The sequence below is a fragment of the Camelina sativa genome, chromosome 2 (assembly GCF_030686135.1).
Source record: "Camelina sativa cultivar CO46 ecotype springtype chromosome 2, ASM3068613v1".
Classification (NCBI taxonomy): Eukaryota; Viridiplantae; Streptophyta; class Magnoliopsida; order Brassicales; family Brassicaceae; genus Camelina; species Camelina sativa.
This window is the reverse complement of record NC_141881.1, coordinates 29998419-30015759: the sequence shown is the minus strand read 5'-3', so window position 1 is coordinate 30015759 and position 17341 is coordinate 29998419. Positions and strand designations below refer to the sequence as shown.

At 37.0% G+C, this 17341-nt stretch overlaps 4 protein-coding genes across 9 annotated transcripts; 1 reads left to right on the top strand and 3 right to left on the bottom strand.

Moving 5' to 3' along the window:
• Positions 1–56: 56 nt before the first annotated feature.
• On the bottom strand, positions 57–2716 carry LOC104742002 (putative 3'(2'),5'-bisphosphate nucleotidase 3). Of its 2 annotated transcripts, none has more exons than XM_010462962.3 (8): positions 2228–2716; positions 1705–1780; positions 1534–1607; positions 1233–1438; positions 908–1121; positions 728–817; positions 490–643; positions 57–396 (listed from the first exon to the last, which is right to left on the bottom strand). In XM_010462962.3, the coding sequence occupies exons 1-8, from the start codon at positions 2291–2293 to the stop codon at positions 206–208; spliced, it is 1071 nt and encodes a 356-aa protein (XP_010461264.1). In that variant the 5' UTR covers positions 2294–2716; the 3' UTR covers positions 57–205. The 2 variants fall into 2 exon arrangements, with proteins under 2 accessions (XP_010461264.1, XP_087330112.1); XM_087473986.1 differs by lacking the exon at positions 2228–2716 and adding an exon at positions 1900–2139.
• Positions 2717–3722: 1006 nt separating this feature from the next.
• On the bottom strand, positions 3723–6088 carry LOC104741992 (3'(2'),5'-bisphosphate nucleotidase 1). The gene is made up of 7 exons (XM_010462950.3): positions 5574–6088; positions 5254–5329; positions 5077–5150; positions 4770–4975; positions 4374–4689; positions 4135–4288; positions 3723–4027 (listed from the first exon to the last, which is right to left on the bottom strand). The coding sequence occupies exons 1-7, from the start codon at positions 5823–5825 to the stop codon at positions 3858–3860; spliced, it is 1248 nt and encodes a 415-aa protein (XP_010461252.2). The 5' UTR covers positions 5826–6088; the 3' UTR covers positions 3723–3857.
• Positions 6089–6250: 162 nt separating this feature from the next.
• LOC104741974 (E3 ubiquitin-protein ligase RGLG3) lies at positions 6251–8878 on the top strand. 4 transcript variants are annotated; one of them, XM_087473974.1, is made up of 11 exons: positions 6251–6608; positions 6704–6781; positions 6890–6974; positions 7058–7198; positions 7291–7404; positions 7480–7657; positions 7735–7840; positions 7924–8042; positions 8164–8311; positions 8422–8478; positions 8588–8878. In XM_087473974.1, exons 2-11 carry the CDS (start codon positions 6713–6715, stop codon positions 8669–8671), a joined length of 1101 nt encoding a protein of 366 aa, XP_087330100.1. In that variant the 5' UTR covers positions 6251–6608; positions 6704–6712; the 3' UTR covers positions 8672–8878. The 4 variants fall into 4 exon arrangements, with proteins under 4 accessions (XP_087330100.1, XP_087330099.1, XP_019094035.1 ...); XM_087473973.1 differs by having other exon boundaries at positions 6253–6608; positions 6685–6781; XM_019238490.2 differs by having other exon boundaries at positions 6256–6608; positions 8161–8311.
• Positions 8879–8905: 27 nt separating this feature from the next.
• Positions 8906–16372, bottom strand: LOC104741965 (DNA polymerase delta catalytic subunit). 2 transcript variants are annotated; one of them, XR_015571799.1, is made up of 30 exons: positions 15803–16372; positions 15600–15710; positions 15415–15521; positions 15175–15334; positions 14894–15089; positions 14663–14798; positions 14436–14573; positions 14136–14213; positions 13867–13958; positions 13647–13713; positions 13487–13558; positions 13325–13411; positions 12731–12850; positions 12549–12647; positions 12327–12434; positions 12130–12225; positions 11930–11995; positions 11774–11830; positions 11548–11646; positions 11398–11477; positions 11187–11300; positions 10924–11038; positions 10689–10861; positions 10483–10554; positions 10162–10236; positions 9980–10069; positions 9734–9894; positions 9447–9514; positions 9279–9366; positions 8906–9156 (listed from the first exon to the last, which is right to left on the bottom strand). XR_015571799.1 is itself a non-coding variant. In XM_010462914.2 (30 exons), the coding sequence occupies exons 1-30, from the start codon at positions 16086–16088 to the stop codon at positions 9069–9071; spliced, it is 3288 nt and encodes a 1095-aa protein (XP_010461216.2). In that variant the 5' UTR covers positions 16089–16372; the 3' UTR covers positions 8906–9068. The 2 variants fall into 2 exon arrangements, 1 of the variants encoding a protein (XP_010461216.2); XM_010462914.2 differs by having other exon boundaries at positions 11559–11646.
• Between the last annotated feature and the right edge of the window lie 969 nt (positions 16373–17341).

The window sequence follows — 17341 nt, the reverse complement described above, 5'->3', positions numbered from 1 at the left end:
CGATTATTATTAGCATAAAATAAACTTAATTCAACGAGCTTTCTTAACACCAAAACTAAAGATAAATTAGTGTTTTCTTATATATCAAAGGTGAGGTATTTTTTTTTTTTTTTTAATAAATAGACTGTGTGAAAAGAACACAGATACAGACAGAGTATATATACCCAAAGACAACAACAATAAAAAGTATATTACAGTTTGCGTGTTAGTGAAGTTTAACAGAAGCAGCTTTCTCTTCTTCCTCTTCTTCTTCTTTAATTGATTCTCTTACTGCTTTCAAAAGCCTTGGCAACAGTTTCTGCGTCGTTACAACAATTCCTCTCTTGTAATCAAGATACTTTCCTTTCGAAAAGTCCAACGGATCCCCAGCTGCATCAGTCACTTTCCCTCCCGCTTCTGCAATTTCACACACAAGCATTTGTGTGATCATTGGTTCATGAACAATGGACCAAAAGCTAATGTGGATAAGAATAGCTAAATGGGTTTTACCTGAAACGATGATTGAGCCAGCGGCGTGATTCCATATTGATTCGGGCCTTGGTTTGCGAGTAAACCTCAAGTACACCTCTCCATCTCCTCTAGATAAAGCTGCATACTTTGTCTGACTGTTGATCTTGATTGGTGAGTCTTTTATCCCCAGTTTCTGTCACCAGGACAAAACAGAATCAAACTCAGACCAAATTAACAGGAAGATATATAGATACAGAATGTAAGGAAGATGTTTTACCTTAGCAATGGTGTTATGGATGGGGACAGGTGTGTGGTATGACTCGAAGAAACTCGCTTTCGCGGGATCATCTACGCTGCTTACCTCTACCTAATAGCGCATATTGATAATTTCTTTAGCAATATATATATATATTTTGATGTAAGACAAATTGAAACAGAGTGGTTCTGAGTGATTTACCTTCACAGGAAGAGAGTCAACACTGAGAGACTGGACATAAGTCCCGGTGCCAACCGAACCATAGAAAAGGCAACCGACTTTTTCAGGTGAAGACTTGAGTGTGTTACCAGCAGTTGATGCCAAAGGAAGCTTAGGACAAGCCATTACACCAAGAACTACTTTGCCTTCCACCAACAATGCTAATCCTATTGCATATTGTTCTCCTCTTATAAATCTACAAATTGGAATTTCACAAAAATTATCAGTTTCGAGTTCTCTTATATATGATAGCATTGTGCTTAAGGAAACATCAATAAGATTAGAGTAATTGAGGGGGGGGACTCACCCTCTAGTGCCACCAATAGGATCCAAGATCCAATGGCGACCCTTAGGACCACCTTCTGATTTACCACGGTCTATAGCGTTGAGCACATCGTCGGAAGACAAAGGAGAAGCAGCATATGATTCATCACTTGCAAGAGTATCTTTCACAAGCTCTGTAATGCGAGCCAAAACATTCTCAGCAGCAATCTTCCTTAGCTCACCAGAATCCTACACACATATATATCACATAAACAAAATCAGCTTATAACTTCATTATTATAAATAAGAAAAAGAACCTGCAATTAATGTTTTTTTTGCATTACCTCTTCAGCGACTAAAGAAACAGGTTCGTTCTTGAGTTCCCTTTCTAGTACAAGGCTAACCACCGCCTGCGAGCCTGAAAATAAAAGAACATGTCTTTGTTTTTCATTCATCAGACAAGAGACGATATGAAAAATCTAACATTTAGAAAAAGAAAGAGAGGGGGCTAAAACCATAATCAGCAACAGTAACAGGACTATCATCAGATTTGTTCCAAACGTCAGTTACCAACAGAGATTTCCTCACTTCCTGTTAAACATAACAAGCATAAAGCAAACACATTTCACTTTAGATTAGAACAACCTGACTCATCAAGTCTCTGAGATGAGTTAGTTAGTAGTAATAGAGGTACACAAATCAAAACCCACTGAAATCTCAGAGATATACACAACAAGATTGAAAATTTCAGATCCCCCCATTTTCATTTTGTGATAAAATCAAAATCCGGATAGCAAACCCTAATCAGAAAACACTCAAACTCAGTTGACAGTTTCCAACATTTTTCTTACTCTCTACTTTATTTTATTTATTTCCACAAAAAAAAGAGTTTAAAGAAAACATCTAACTTCTCATGAACACACAATCATCCCCAATGTCAACGACCCAAAAGATAACAAAAAAAAAAAAATGTAAATCGAGAAAGAAAAGAAGAACATATGTGTACACGATCCATTAAAGAGAGGATAGAGATCGTACGTTGCTAAGACGAGCGGCGAGAGAGACAGCTTTCTTTGCAGCAGTAAGCATTTCATCGTAAGACATTTGAATGAACGAAGTTTGAAGAAAGAAACGAAGAAGAAGGAATGAAATGAAAAATCTCAGAGGATTCGATTTTATATGATAAAACCTCTCGAGACTCTGAAGCAACTTCTTCTTCTTCTTCTTTCTTCTCAATTTGTTTTTTAATTGTTTTATTATTGTTTCTTGGTTTTATTTATATAGTACGTCAATAAATTAGTAATTTTTGTTTAGTTTATTTATGTTTTGGGTAGGTATATATATAATAAAATAATAAACATGTTCCAATCTCTACCGTTGTGGAAAAGTAGGCATAGTAGTCCTCTACCGTTAAGAGTTAGAGACAAATGAAAATTTCTCAAAATTAATAATATAATTTTAGTATAAGTTTTTTTAAAATGTTTTTATATATTCTGAAGATTGCAAATTGCCTTTATCTTGTAAGTTAGAGAAATCAGAATGAGGAAAAACATAAATAGATAAACAATCCAAGAATGAATTGGTCCAATGGGAAGATATTTCTCCTTTACAAACAGAGATTTTTTTTTATTTATATTTTAAAGATATATATTGTTTTAGATATTTTTCCAGCAGTAAATGTTAGACTTATTTTGTATTTTTTTTTTTGTTAAGATATAGTATATGATTGTTACTTTTTCATTTTTTTTATATATCACCAAAATGATCAATTTTGGGTTTGTGGATATGTTCAACTTAAAACTTTTTTTTGATATGCTTTTTATTCGAAAGAGATTTTGCTTTATTACAATTCTTATTATTTTTTGTTGTAAAGAAAAAGAATCATAGGGAGAATAGGTTCTTCTTTTTATTTTATCGCCACTCGTCGTCAGATAAATTAATTAGAGCTACACTAACAATTAAATTATGTTGCAAATTGCTTTTTAAGATAATTTTAAATGACGTGAGAACACTTGTGTGGCTCCTCCGTCTCTCCTCATTTGAAAACAGGTTCTTGTGTTGTCATTAACACAAAATATCTTTCATAACAGGGATTAAGACCAAAACATACGGTACGGATTAGTATTATATAATTCGCTTTTAAAATGAGATTATATGCACTTTAATGTGGATTTGAGATTTGTACTCGTCCATATTTTTTATAAAAAAATAATTTGACTAGACCATATAAATGACTTTCCTAAGAACTCTTCATCGTGAATGGGGATATATTATTTGGGAATAAAATCGCGAATTTTAGCTTTTTTATTTTCTTTTCTTGTGGATTAAAAGTATTTTATATGTCACGAAACATATAATACACTTTAAATTATTTACATATATATATGGAAAGATTCTACTTGACGCGCTTACTTCCGTATTAAGATAAAAAAAAAGTGGTGTACGCGCTCTAGACACGTCGGTCAATGATAACCTTAAAAGGCCTTTTCCGGCCCAAATTTCCCCAAACTAAACATTCTTCTGCCCATTATACTTAGCCCAAACCGGAGATTCATGTTTTTTTTTTATTTGAATTACGACGAAGCTATCCTCACTTTTAGTTGAAAGGAAGTGAAACAAACAACCAGTTACTGCTGGGAAAGAAAACAAAGAAGGAGAGAAGAAAGAATCAGAGAGCTGAAGCTTTCTCTTGCTCAGCTATGGACTCACGAACTGCTTTCAAAAGCAGTGGCATAAGCTTCTCATTAGCAACGATAATCCCTGTGTCCAAATCTAGATACTTCCCTTTCGAGAAGTCCAGTGGCTTTCCCGCTGCATCCGTCACAATTCCACCCGCCTCTGTGCACACAAACCAAAAATCCGATATTACACTTATTATCAGATCACATTCGCATCTCGGTGTTGTAACATAAAAGAGAGAGAGAGACAGAGAGCTTTATGTTAACCTGTGACAACTATAGCACCAGCGACATGGTCCCAAATCTTTTCACGGTATCCTTTATGAGGAAACCGTAAGTATATAGCTCCATCTCCTCTAGATAAAGCTCCATACTTTGCTTGGCTATCGATACGTACAGGTGGTGCTTTGACACCGAGTTTCTGTACATAACAAAAGATAATAACACGATCAAATGGATGCACAATTGTTTAGTTTCTTCACTAGAACCACAGAGATGCTATTTACATTGGCAATGGAGCTGGATAAGCCGTGTAGAGAGTGAGCTCCTTCAAATGACTCGAAGAACGATGCTTCTTCAGGATTCTCAACCTTAGAGACTTGTACTTTGACGGGAGACGATTTTGAATCTAGGAGCTGCATATATGTCCCTGAGCCAATCGTAGCAAAGAAGAGGCATCCAATTTCATTGGATGAAGAGTTGTTGCTGTTGGTTCCTGCTATGGATGCTAATGGCAAGTTTGGACAAGCAAGCACACCTAAAACTACTTTCCCTTCCTCGAGCAATCCTAGTGCTACTGCGTATTGATCTCCTCTCAGAAATCTAATATCACCAAACACGTTCAATCACTTTACCAATCTTTCTTTGAAATAAGAAGATTTGTAGATACTTTTAAAACTTACCCTTTAGTGCCATCAATAGGATCCAAGACCCAGTGTCGACCATTTGGACCGCCTTCAGATGATCCATAGTCAATGGTTCTGAGTAGATCATCTGTGGACAAAGTAGAACCATCAAACGACTCCTCGGTAGCTAAAGTTTCGTTCACGAGTTTCGTGATGCGCTCAAGAGTATCTTGAGAACCGTCCTTGCGTAGATCGCCTGAGTCCTATAGAGATCATTTAAGACAATGTAAGTCCTAAAACATAAAACTCAAGATAAGCAATGTAAGTGACATCTAACAAGGTCTTATTAAACTGTTTCATTAACCTCTTCGGCCACCAATGATAAGGGTTCAGAATTGAGCTCTTTTTCTAAGACTAAACTAACAACTGCTTGTGAACCTGAAACTCAACCCAAGACAGATTAAAAGCTTGATTTCATCACAATCTTAGTAAGATTCAAAGAGATCAACTTTTATAAACAGGGAAAAGTTAATAAACTAACCATAATCAGCAACGGTCACTGGACTTTTATCAGATTTTGATTGAACATCTGATTGCAACAGAGCCTTTTGAACTTTCTGAAACAAACCCAAAACAAACAATGACAGATTCTAGCTGTTAAAGAATCAAAGACATGCAAAGAATCAAATGAATCATTACACTATATCACTAGAATCTAAATCCCAATTACAGATGCAATACACAACATTTCAAACGAAATTAGGAAAATTACAAAATGGGTATACTAAAGAATCAAACTTTAGAATCTGGGTAATGATTAAATGTGGGGAAAAAACTGAGAAAGAAGAAAGAACCCCTAACCTGACAGAGACAAGCAGCGAGTGAAGCAGCTTTCTTAGCAGCATCAAGCTCTTTCTCGTAAGCCATCGATGATGAAATAACTCTGAGAGTAACAAATGAAGGAGGAAAAGACTTGATTCCGAATACAGAAACGAGACGGTTTGGTGAATCTCTAGGTCTCGTCTTTACTGATGCAAATGATTGAAGCGGAGCCTTGGCTATTCGAAAACAATTTATAGACATATCTTTCGCCTTTTCAAGAAGATAAATCATTTTCTGATTTGCAGAGACATAATTATTACTTTTCTAAATTTCCCATTTACACCCTCGTACTTATTTTATTCTCTTAACTTAAACCATAAAATTTATTTTATACCAAGAAAGACCCAAATTGATCCGTTGGCTTAGGGGTCCAATGTAGCACCAATTGAAAGAACAAAACCAAACGGTGAAAATCATAAAAATCAAACCTTTAATGATGTTTGTAGTAGACTGGTTGTTGAGTTTTGTGCTAATGGCTGGCTGGCTACTCGCACGTGGATGTTGTGATTGAAAACATGGTGAACTTATAGGTGGTGAAGATATACAAAAAGGCTTTTTGATGATTATAATAAAGCCCAAATGATTCTGGGTTTTATATTTTGGTAAGCCCAAATCATTTTCTTCGGACAAAAGCTTCAGCTTTTGCCACGTTGTCCACGTTAATCTTTTTTGTTTTTTTGGGGTTTAGGATAAATCATTAATGGCGCAGAAGAGAGACCAAATAAAAATGGTTCTAGATTGATGATGGCGTGTGAGAGAGCAAAATACGCTTTTGATTATTTGCCGCCGCAAGCAAAGGGGGGTCACGTTCCACTAACTTTCAAGATTCAACAAAACCCACTCTTGTGTTTCCTTTTTTTATATTTCTTCATATTCCTCTTTTTGTGTTATCTTTTTCAATAAACTAATCTTCTGTAAGAAGATAATCTCCAGGAAAAAAGATTTCTTTTTACAAAAAAAAAAAAATAAAGATTCTGTGAGAAGAAGTCTTTTTGGGTTTTCAACAACCTCCAGGTTGAATATATATGCTTTGGCACTTAGTAACAGTGGCTTTTAAATTCTGATTTTTGATTATTTTCTTCTCAAGAAGATTGGGGCTTGTGCTACAGAGTTTTGCAATGAACAGAGGGAATAAAAGTAATCAGCAACCTTCATATATCGCTGATCATTTCAGCAGCTTGGATCAGGTCTCATAACTTCACCAATCTATTTCTTTGATTTCTTGATTATTGAATCTTTTTTTCAAATTGATGAGTTGGATAAGAAGTATCTTGTTGTGCACTTTGCTATATTAGGTGATAACTTCTTTGAGAGAAGCTGGACTTGAATCTTCAAATCTGATTCTAGGAATTGACTTTACCAAGAGTAATGAGTGGACAGGTAATTTTTGATTTTTTAAGAAAATGCTTCACATGTTGATGAGACGACTCAATGGTTTTAGACTTAATGTTATGAATCTCCAGGAAGATATTCATTCAATAGAAAAAGCCTTCATGCCATTGGTAAAAGACAGAATCCATATGAGCAAGCAATATCTATAATTGGTCGTACTTTGTCTCCCTTTGATGAAGATGATCTTATACCTTGTTTTGGTTTTGGCGATGGTAAGTTTTCTTACTAACTTGCTTTCAAGATGAAGTAGATTCAGAAAAGTTCTGAATGGCTTCAATGTATGTATCCCCTCCTCTTCCTGCAGCAACAACACGCGATCAATATGTATTCAGCTTTTATCCCGAGAACAAAAGCTGCCAAGGATTGGAAAACGCTGTTAAACGATATAGAGAGATTGTTCCACATTTGAAGTTATCTGGTAATTTCTCTTACTGCAAATTTATCATAAGGACTCTTTTATAGTAAAAGATTAATCTGTGTTTTTGCTGCACAGGACCTACCTCGTTTGCACCGGTTATTGATGCTGCCATCAACATAGTTGAGCAGAATAACATGCAATACCATGTTCTCGTCATTATTGCAGATGGTCAGGTTACAAGGAATCCAGATGTTCCACTTGGTCGACTTAGTCCACAGGAAGAAGCTACTATGAACTCTATAATGGCAGCTAGGTAACTTACTACTCAATAAGCTTAGATTCATGATAATGTAATTTATATTCATACTAATTTTCGGTTAAAAATTCCAGCCATTATCCATTGTCAATCGTCTTGGTTGGAGTAGGAGATGGACCATGGGATACAATGAAACAGTTCGATGACAATATCCCTCACCGTGAGTTCGATAACTTCCAGGTAGATTATAAGAGAACCCTGAATAGCAATTGCATATTTTCTCGATATGGTGATTCGTGACAAAACTCTGTTCCGTTTTATAGTTTGTAAACTTCACAAAGATAATGTCGGAGCACAAAGATGCGGCTAAAAAGGAGGCTGCTTTTGCACTTGCAGCTCTCATGGAGATCCCTTTTCAGTACAAGGCTACATTAAGTCTCAAGTAAGTGAGAGTAAAGTTTATACCTTAACTTCTTGTATCACTGTTTATAAAGTTTTATTGCATTAGATTCTTGGAAAGTTGCAAACCAAAACCAACCTACGATTGTGCTTATGAACAGTAGAAAACCAGAGCGCAGTTCTTATCTGCACCATAAGCCACTCCCGCCACCACCGGAGGTTATAGAGCGTGACAATGCTATTAGATCGGTGCCACATCCTATGACAGAAACTGCAGAGAAAAGTGACAGAACAGGTCCTGCTACAGCGCCGGTAAATTCTCTTGTTTCTTTTTTTTTTCGCCTTTGTTGGGTCTTCTTTTGTTAATGAGTACACACTCAGTTTCTCTGACACTGAGATTTACATTCATTTTTAAAAATAAGGTATGCCCGATTTGCTTAACGAATCCAAAGGACATGGCTTTTAGCTGCGGTCATACGGTAAGTGAAATTTATAAACAAAAAAAAGTACACTTTTGTATTTTCTATGAACTGTGCTGCTTCCAGATTGGTTTTGTGACATTTCTGATGCTTTCGATTTCAAATGAAGACATGCAAGGAATGCGGCGTGGTTGTCACAACATGCCCAATGTGCAGACAACCTATAACAACAAGGATAAGGCTGTACACTTGACTCAGTAAAACTCTGGGAAACTCAAGGACGCTAGAGATGAGGCAAAAGACATATGGTTAACTGGTTACGCACTTGAGATTCATGTTCATACTTGTGTAGCACCTTGTACAGTCCAACCATAAGAAAAATAATACCTAAATCTTGAGTTGTAGTTCGTATGTATTTGCAGTGGCCGTGAAGTTCTATGAATTTAATGAATTCCCCAAATTCTTAGCCTGCCGAAACTAGGAGATATGCAAGACAACGAATTCCCTCTGTATTAATCAAAAGCTACGTACAAAGAAGCAAAAGATGTCCTTTTTATAACATCCCAAAGCCTATTAAGACCTACAAGTTCTAAACATACGGAAGATTTAACAGCAAAGAAGCCAATAGAGAGCTCAAAACAACCTTCTATTTAGAAGCTCCAGCGTTCGAGTTGTTGCTTGGCCACAGCCATGTCTTTTTGTGCTTTCATTCTCCGGTAAAATATAGGACAATCTCGACTGTCAAGACCAATAAGAAATTATGATAAAGTTGGATCAGAAGTCAGAACCTATGACGGTATTATTACCTATCCAAAGACTAATCTATTTAATATAGATATGGGAAAGATATATAAGCAAACCTGGTGCACAAGACATCTTGATGGAGAGAGCCTTGACACTCCTGGCACTGGGTCCACAGCCTCCCAAAAACTTCTTCTAGGTCCGCCACTGAATTTTCACGAAATATTTAAATATTCCTGATAGATCAAGTCTATAGAAACGAGAATAACGGTAGCAATGTAGCATACCTTGAGACACGTTTTTGCAGTACAACTCGGCTTCTCTTCCCTTGCAACTTGCGCATAGTGTTCCATTGCTGCTTCAAGTTAAAGTGAAAATTGATAAGCAGATACCATATATGGAATCAGATAAACAAGATTGCAAGAACAAACAATCAAATGATAAGGAATTTGGAAGACATAGAAACAAATACAGATCAGGAACTGAGAATCAAGGATCACGTTGAACTTGCAGGATCCTAATATTCTTCAAAAGTGAACATGAACAATAACGTAGGCAAGGAACCACAATGTACCTGATCGGAACTTTGCAGCCAACACAGCTCAGTTGTTTCTTAGCAAATTTCATTATGCCGCTGTTTGAAGGAGTAGCAATTGATATTGACCTAGTGTGACTTCCGTGGAGAAGTTCCTTGCTAGCATTTTTCAAGACTGGCTCAAAAATCCTAAGCAGTGGCTGAAAAAAACATCTGCTTTATCTTCCAATTACCAGAATAGAGAGTATAGAATAAACTTATAGACAAACCCCACTTCAAACTGACCTTGCTAATCTGATTCTCCAAGTAGTAATTTGGGTCTATAGGGATGTTATTTTGTAGCACGTAGATAGGATCTTCTGACCGTTCATAAGCCTATTTGATATCAAATGAGATAAGCACGGTAGAAGATAATGACCTCAAAAGTTTATGAAAAACTATAAAAATAAGGTTGACACGAAAGCTACCTTGGCACCTTTAGCAGCTTTTATAATAACATACGGCACTCGATCCCCAACATTTGGCGCTGTAGCAGCATCCCTCTGTCACATATGAAAGCAAACACTGTCATATTTCACATGATAGGTCATCAGACACCGTAAAATAGATCTCAGCGTCAGAGAAACCTCTGTACATATATTCACCAAAAGAATGAAGGAATGAAAATCTCCCTAGACACATTTGTACATGTTTCTTGACAAAAGGAAACGGTCAAGAGTTATCTTAAAATATAATGAAAATGCTTTATCATGTCAATGATAGATGAAAAAATAAAGAGTACCACAAACCTTACGCATGCGTTCAGCAAGTTCACCATGAGCTGATTTAACTTCATAATCATCTCCTGCTTTCGTTAGACCCTATGATTTGAGAAACACATCAGGAGCATTATAGGTTGATTCTTGTGTTAGTTTTCACAGATGGCTTTAATCATGACCATACGCTTTCAGGCAATACAACTTCAAATGAAAATAAATCAAGCACAGCATATTACCTTTGTAATCACCAAAAGTGATAAGTCAATACGGTTCATGAGAAGATCCGAAATGGTTTTCTTAACATACTCAGCTGCGCCTGGAACATCTCTATCAATAAGAATTTTGTTAAGACTCTCAGTCACGAGGTTCTTAACCAGTAAACAATTATCTCTTCGTACTGTCTCGATTCCTGCCAGAGATATTTAGTCAGAAAATAAATAAGAGAGAAGCTGTGAAATTACAAAGATTTACCTTTGGTGTCCATTTTGTCAAACTGTTGAGGATTTGTCCATAGCAAACCAGCATACCTCTTCTTGTTAATCAGCAGATAGGGGAAATAAACCTTTTCAAACTCCAATTTGATGGGCTTTATTGACATCATACACAATCAAGAAACATAGAACGATTCAGCCTTGTTATATTTTGTTTTCAGGAAAATCACGTAATCTTGCACCTCTACCCCAGGGATTAGGGAGAAGTTTATGATATACTCCTAGCAGAAAAAAGTTACTTACTTTGATAAAAGTTCCGCTAATATGTTCCGCAGCTTCCCTCCCCAAGTTCATCGCAGTTTCTACATCCGATACTCCAAATTGCACCATGACTGAATCCGTGTCTCCATAAATGACCTAATACGTCATTATCCATCAAGTTCAATAAATATAAGAAGAAACATATACCTCACTCTGTCTTTTCCATACAACAAGTAATTATTTGAAAATTTACCTCTGCATTGTATTCATACCCGCCTAGTGTTGTGAATTTATCTTCCACAAGTTTCTTCGTTTGTTCAATCATCTGACGACCTTCAGAAAGATACAAATCCATCAGAATAAACCTATAAGGGTACATGTCTAGAAAAGTTGCAGTGCTTACAAAAGAAATACCATAGCTAGTTACACTTGAGGATATTTCTAAGCATGGTAACTGCCCAATAGTGGCTCCCGTAAACCCATAGACAGAATTTGCACTGATCTGAGACAACAGTAGAAAGCAAATGTAAAAGAGCAGTTTACACGAGAAATATTGTTCAAAATTTTCAGAACATTGAAATCATTTTCCTGAATGACTAAATTAAATAAATTGACAGTAAGAAGTTCACCTTCAATGCCAACTGCCTACCGTCTAAAACAGCCTTTGCAAGGGGGTCCTTAGCCTCCTAAAATGGACAATGCCAGTTACAGTAGTAGTAATTGAAAGCTGTACACAGATACGCACATACTGCAAGAGTTTCTTCAGAATCAAATGTTTAGTTTACCTTTAAATCTGCTTTGGCTCTTTTACGGGCAGTAAGAAGCTCTTCGAGAATTTCTGGAAGTATACCCTGAAATGGATTATTTGCTTTGTTTATAAACTGTTGTATTCCCTGAATTAATGAATTGGTCGTGTTTCCTGAAAGAAATTATTCAACAGGATTTGAGGTACTTGAGGATAGTTAATTTAACTAAATGTCGCAACCTTTTGCAAGCTCTGCTTAACAAATGTGTCCCCTGATGGAGTTCTAGTGACATGTTCAGGTGGAAGATTCAGTTTGCGTACATCTTCAGGTGTCACCTTCAAAGACAAGAACATGGAATGCTCCCAAATTAAGAAGGTGTATAAACAACAGATGATAAAATAACTAGCAGTTAAAACGGAAATATCAAAAGAATTACCAAGGTGCAGTAGCACAGATTATATGCCATCATAATTGACGGGTACAGTGAAGCAAAATCCAAAGTTGCAATTGGTTTTTCATAGAAACCTGTTCTTGCTTCTAAGACCTGAATATCATTTGAAACATCCAAAACAGCCGACATGTCAGAACAGTGGAAGTGTTGAACTAATACAAAGGACAGGCGAAAAATAAATGTTAGACCCGTAAATCACCAACTTACAGTTGCGCCTTCATAAGTTCCTTGTTCGGACCCTGACTGTTTAGCATTCGGAAGAACCATATTTTTCTGTTTAGCTTTCCTAAGAAGCTGAGATAGAACCTAGAAGCAATATTTGAGACACTAAATATCAGCCACCTTAGTAAACTTAAAAACATATCCAGAAACTATTAGTTGAGAAATACCTTGATACTCTGTCCTCTAGCAAGAAGGAAGGAAATAGGGACACCAGTTACACGAGCCATTTCGACATAATTATATATAAACATCAGTTTGTCCAGAAGCCTCTGAGGGAGATATGCATCCTGTAACAGCAAAGAGGAACGTGGTGACTTCTCTTAGTATTCAGTTGATGGACTATTAATAGAGAGATAACAGAATTAGTGTCTGAACATCCTTTCACATTTCCTTCAAAACACATTATTCTGTGTCACTAATATCGCTAGCAATTGTCAAAAGTCCTTCAAACCTACATCACATTCATAATGCCCAAAAACCTCATTATGAACCCAAATGATTAAGTAAGGCTTTTTACAATGTTCTTATCTACAAGGGTCCTCTTGCTACACGTACACAAGTATAAGCAGAGAAGTAAAAAAGAATAATAAACACATCGATGTTCATCTTTTACACTAGGAAGGGTGGGAGTTGGACAACATGCAATAGGACTTTGAGGTAGTTAGACAAGCTTGATAGCTAGTTAGAAAATCTTAAATTTGTGTAATAACAGGCAATGCAAGAGGACAAAGGCAGCAATAATCCAGAATAAACGAAAGTACCTTCAAACAATAAACAGCAAGACGCCTCCTGGTTTCCGCATTCCCATTTTGGAGATCAGTTATTATAGAATGATGGACATCCTCTTTCTGAAGAAGAAAACCAGGTAAGCCACATGGAAAAATAGAAATAACAAGCAATTCAACATAATTACTCGGTTTCACCTGCTCGGAAAGAAAGTGAGCTGAGACAGAATTCAGCGAATAAGAACTTAATTTGTGGTCTCTATGTATTGCCTACAATAATTACATGACGAGTTAGGTTGATGTTACAAACAAACAATCTAAGGATGACTAAACCAAAATGATTGTTGACGACAGAAACCTGAATCAGGTCAAATTGAAATCTTCCTTCAATTGTGGTTTCTTTACTTTCCCTTATCCCTTGTTGTCTGAAACATGACACATATTAATATGGAAAGCAATATGATATCATAACATGCGAGGTTGAAGAACTCATGAGCCACAGAAAGTATGAAGCATAACAGAAAAAATAAAGAAGAAAGTGAGGGAAAATTGCAAGCAACCAGCTACTCCTACATCACCTCGATGAAAATGTTGAGTCTCTGATCCGGACCCTACTGTTCTTTACACGACCAAGAAGAGGAAATTCCTCTATTCCTAGTGTTGCAGCTCTCTGAGAATAAAAAAAACAGAATATTTTATAGGTAATAGATTCATCACATATACACCATACAGCACAGCGGCGCATAGCAATAATACATATAGAATGCTATGAGAATGAAAAGCACGCTTCTGCTAACCATAGGTGATAATAATTTGTCAATAAAAGTAAAAGATAATGTTCAAGTACCTCAATCAGGTAAGGTAAATCGAATTTGCAGATGTTATAACCAATGATGATATCAGGATCAACATCACGAATCAAATCCTGCAGCCAATACATCTTATACATCAGCAGAAAACATGCTTCACTAAGCCCACAACAATATTGCAGTGGCAACATAAAGTTTACTGAATCTTTTTCACGGAGTCTTCCCAGATTTATGAAACTGTAATAGAACTTACTTTTGCAAGCGAAGGTGCCAAAAAACAGATAAAGAGAAAGTAAAGCACATCTAAGAATGAAAGAGGATAAAAGCAAAAACAGTACCCTCCAAGCAAGCAAGACTTCTCTTTCTGTTTCAAAAGACATGACATCTACGCCTACGATTGGAGCACATGACTTAAGAGTCATGACATTGCGTACAAATGGGTGATCCTCTCCCTGAAGAGTAACAAGGTTCGCTATCTAGAAAAAGCAAAGAGAATGTCGTTTCAAAGGGAGTGCGAACAGAGGTAATAAGTAAGGGATATCATAATATAACAAAAACAGCTAACCTGGATTACAGGATCATGCTTAGCCTCAGGAAAGTGTCCTTTACGACCTGCGCACTCAATATCAAAACTTAGTACACGGAAGGGAGCCATTTTTGAGTATTCACCTTCTGCAGCATGACTGATTAGATCTGAGTACCTAAACCCCATGTTAAAGAAAGCCACGACATAATATAGAATATGTTACTAGATAAACAAATTATTGCCCCAGAAAATAAATTCAGATGAGGATACAGGCAATGGAACTCCAACTGGCAGTATGACAAAGTCCTTGCATTCTTCTTATATTTCCCAGTAGGTACTTCAATCCAATTTCCTCCGACAATATCACGATCAACCATGAAACGTAGAACGAAAAGAATATTGCTCTCAAATGTTTGGAAGCTCTTCATACCCAATCCATCAATTTGTAAGCCTCTATCAAGGATACCTACCAATTAAATCATTGCAATTACAAAAATCAGTAAAGGAGATAGTAGTAAACCCATAAAGCACAAACATTTTGGGAGTCATACCGCGACAGCTGGCTACCATAGTCGGTAATGCAACTGTAATCTTCAGAAAATTTTGGGATTTTTGCTGTTGGTAATACATAATGCTTCTTTTCTGCACCATTTCTATACGACGGACAAACTTCGGGACCTTGGCATTTTTATTGGATTCCCTCATCCTTCCCTGAATGAGTCAAAATGAGCTTTAAAACAAAACAACATACCTCGAGAATAGTCATCTATTTGGCCTGCATATTTAAATACCTCGAGAGTCTGATGGAATTGAGAAATATCGTCAGGTCCCATACCAGGAGGGCAAGCAATGTAGAAGTAGGGCTCAAATCCATGAACAAAGCAACATACACTGTTACCTGACAATATACCACAAATGTAAGCTCAGATCCAACGAAATCGTTTCCCCATGTTGAACAAAGAGCAAAAACACTAACCTTCTTTGGTAACCCCAAACATCCTAATGATTGGAGCTTGCCCTGAAGAACCCGGTAACAGCTCCTTATGAGTCTCCGAAACTATAGAGTCAATCTCCAATTGTTGGAAAACTAATAACATTTAAATCGAAGTGTTCAGCAATTTCCCAGCAAAATCACAAGATGAAGAATAACCCAAAGACGAATTAAGAAAAACACTCAACTGATACTCTGCGAATTTGAGAGATAAGCAGGTGAGAGCGGAGGTCGAGCCCAAGCGGAAGAACGCGATTCACGCTCCTCGATGTCACGGAGAATTAGGGATTCTTCGTCGTCTTCGCCGTACAAGAGAGCCTCGTCAAGAAACACGTCTTCTTCCACCATAAAATCATCTTCTAGGGTTCCGATGGCCGGAGATGGTGTTGAATTACCGGTGGCTCGATGCTTTACCGCCGGTGGGGGATTTGACGGAGGCGGTCGCTTTTTGGAATTGCCGCCGCCTCTATTCATGTTTTTCGGGTGAGCGGGAAAAAGATGAAGAAGAACGTGTCAGTAAGAGCCCTCGCGAAGGTCTGAGAGAAGAAGAAGTGAAGAGTATAGAGACTACTGTGAGTAAATTCCCGCCAGTTTTAAGGGTTTTGCTATGTGAGAGTGAGACTAGAGAGAGAGAGAGAGAGAGGCCATGTTTTTCCCAAACCGAACTCGAAGACCCGAGGACCCGAACCTAAACGATGCCCACGGGTATACATATATAGGAACCAATGGTGTAAAAAGCCTATAACCGAACCCGCCCCAAACCCGGATTTCGGGTCGGGTCGGTTCCGGTTCCGGTTCAGGTCCTCGGGTCCGTTTTTTTGCCCAGGACTACTAGAGAGAGAGAGGCCATGTTTTTTTAATGTGAGAGATTTTTATTTGGGAATTTTTCTTTAAGTCCCTAGACAAATGCTACTATTAACTTTGTTTTGTGGTCGCAATTATTTTGAATTTAATCTGATGACCAAATGAAATATGTTTAAGTGCTTCTAAGTATGAAGTTTTTTTTTTGTCTTGACATTATACGTATGAAGTTTGAAGTCAAAGAATATACGAGTAATTGTAAAATTAATAGAGACAATCTTATAAGAGAGGTCTATTGTGTGATATAAACTGAATCGTTGTTCATTGTTTACCCGGTCTTCAAACCTCTCCTTTAGGGATGAATCATGACACGTTTATACGGTTTGATTCATAGACGTCTACTATTCGACCTCTTTTTAATACATTTTGGTATTTCGTTACTAAGACAATCGATGGTAACACTTTAGAAGCTAAAGGTTGCGGAGTCAAATTCATTAGTGGAGCTTGGTTTTATGGCAAAAACACGATTAGAACATGCGTATATCATCTCTCAGTCAGGTCGGACCTATTTTGTGGTTATCCGATCGTCTCCTCAAAAGGTACAACTCACAACCTCTATCTCTTATTGTATCTCGGGGGCTTAATGTGGTTTGGTTAATAAAGCAGTTTTGCACTACTCCTTCATTCACTAGATAAGAGGTAGAGCAACCCAATTAAGAGATAAGTCTTGAATGTGAACTTGCCCATTTATATATCGATATTGGTTGTTACCACCAAAGGTATATTACTCCAAATTTCTCTCGTTATGGTAACAACATACTAGTAGTACTAGGCTCAATCATCATATTAAGGAATAAAGCTCTCATCCAAAAGCCATTCTCAAAATTTTTGCAACAACATTAGTATAGATAAGATTAATCACCTCC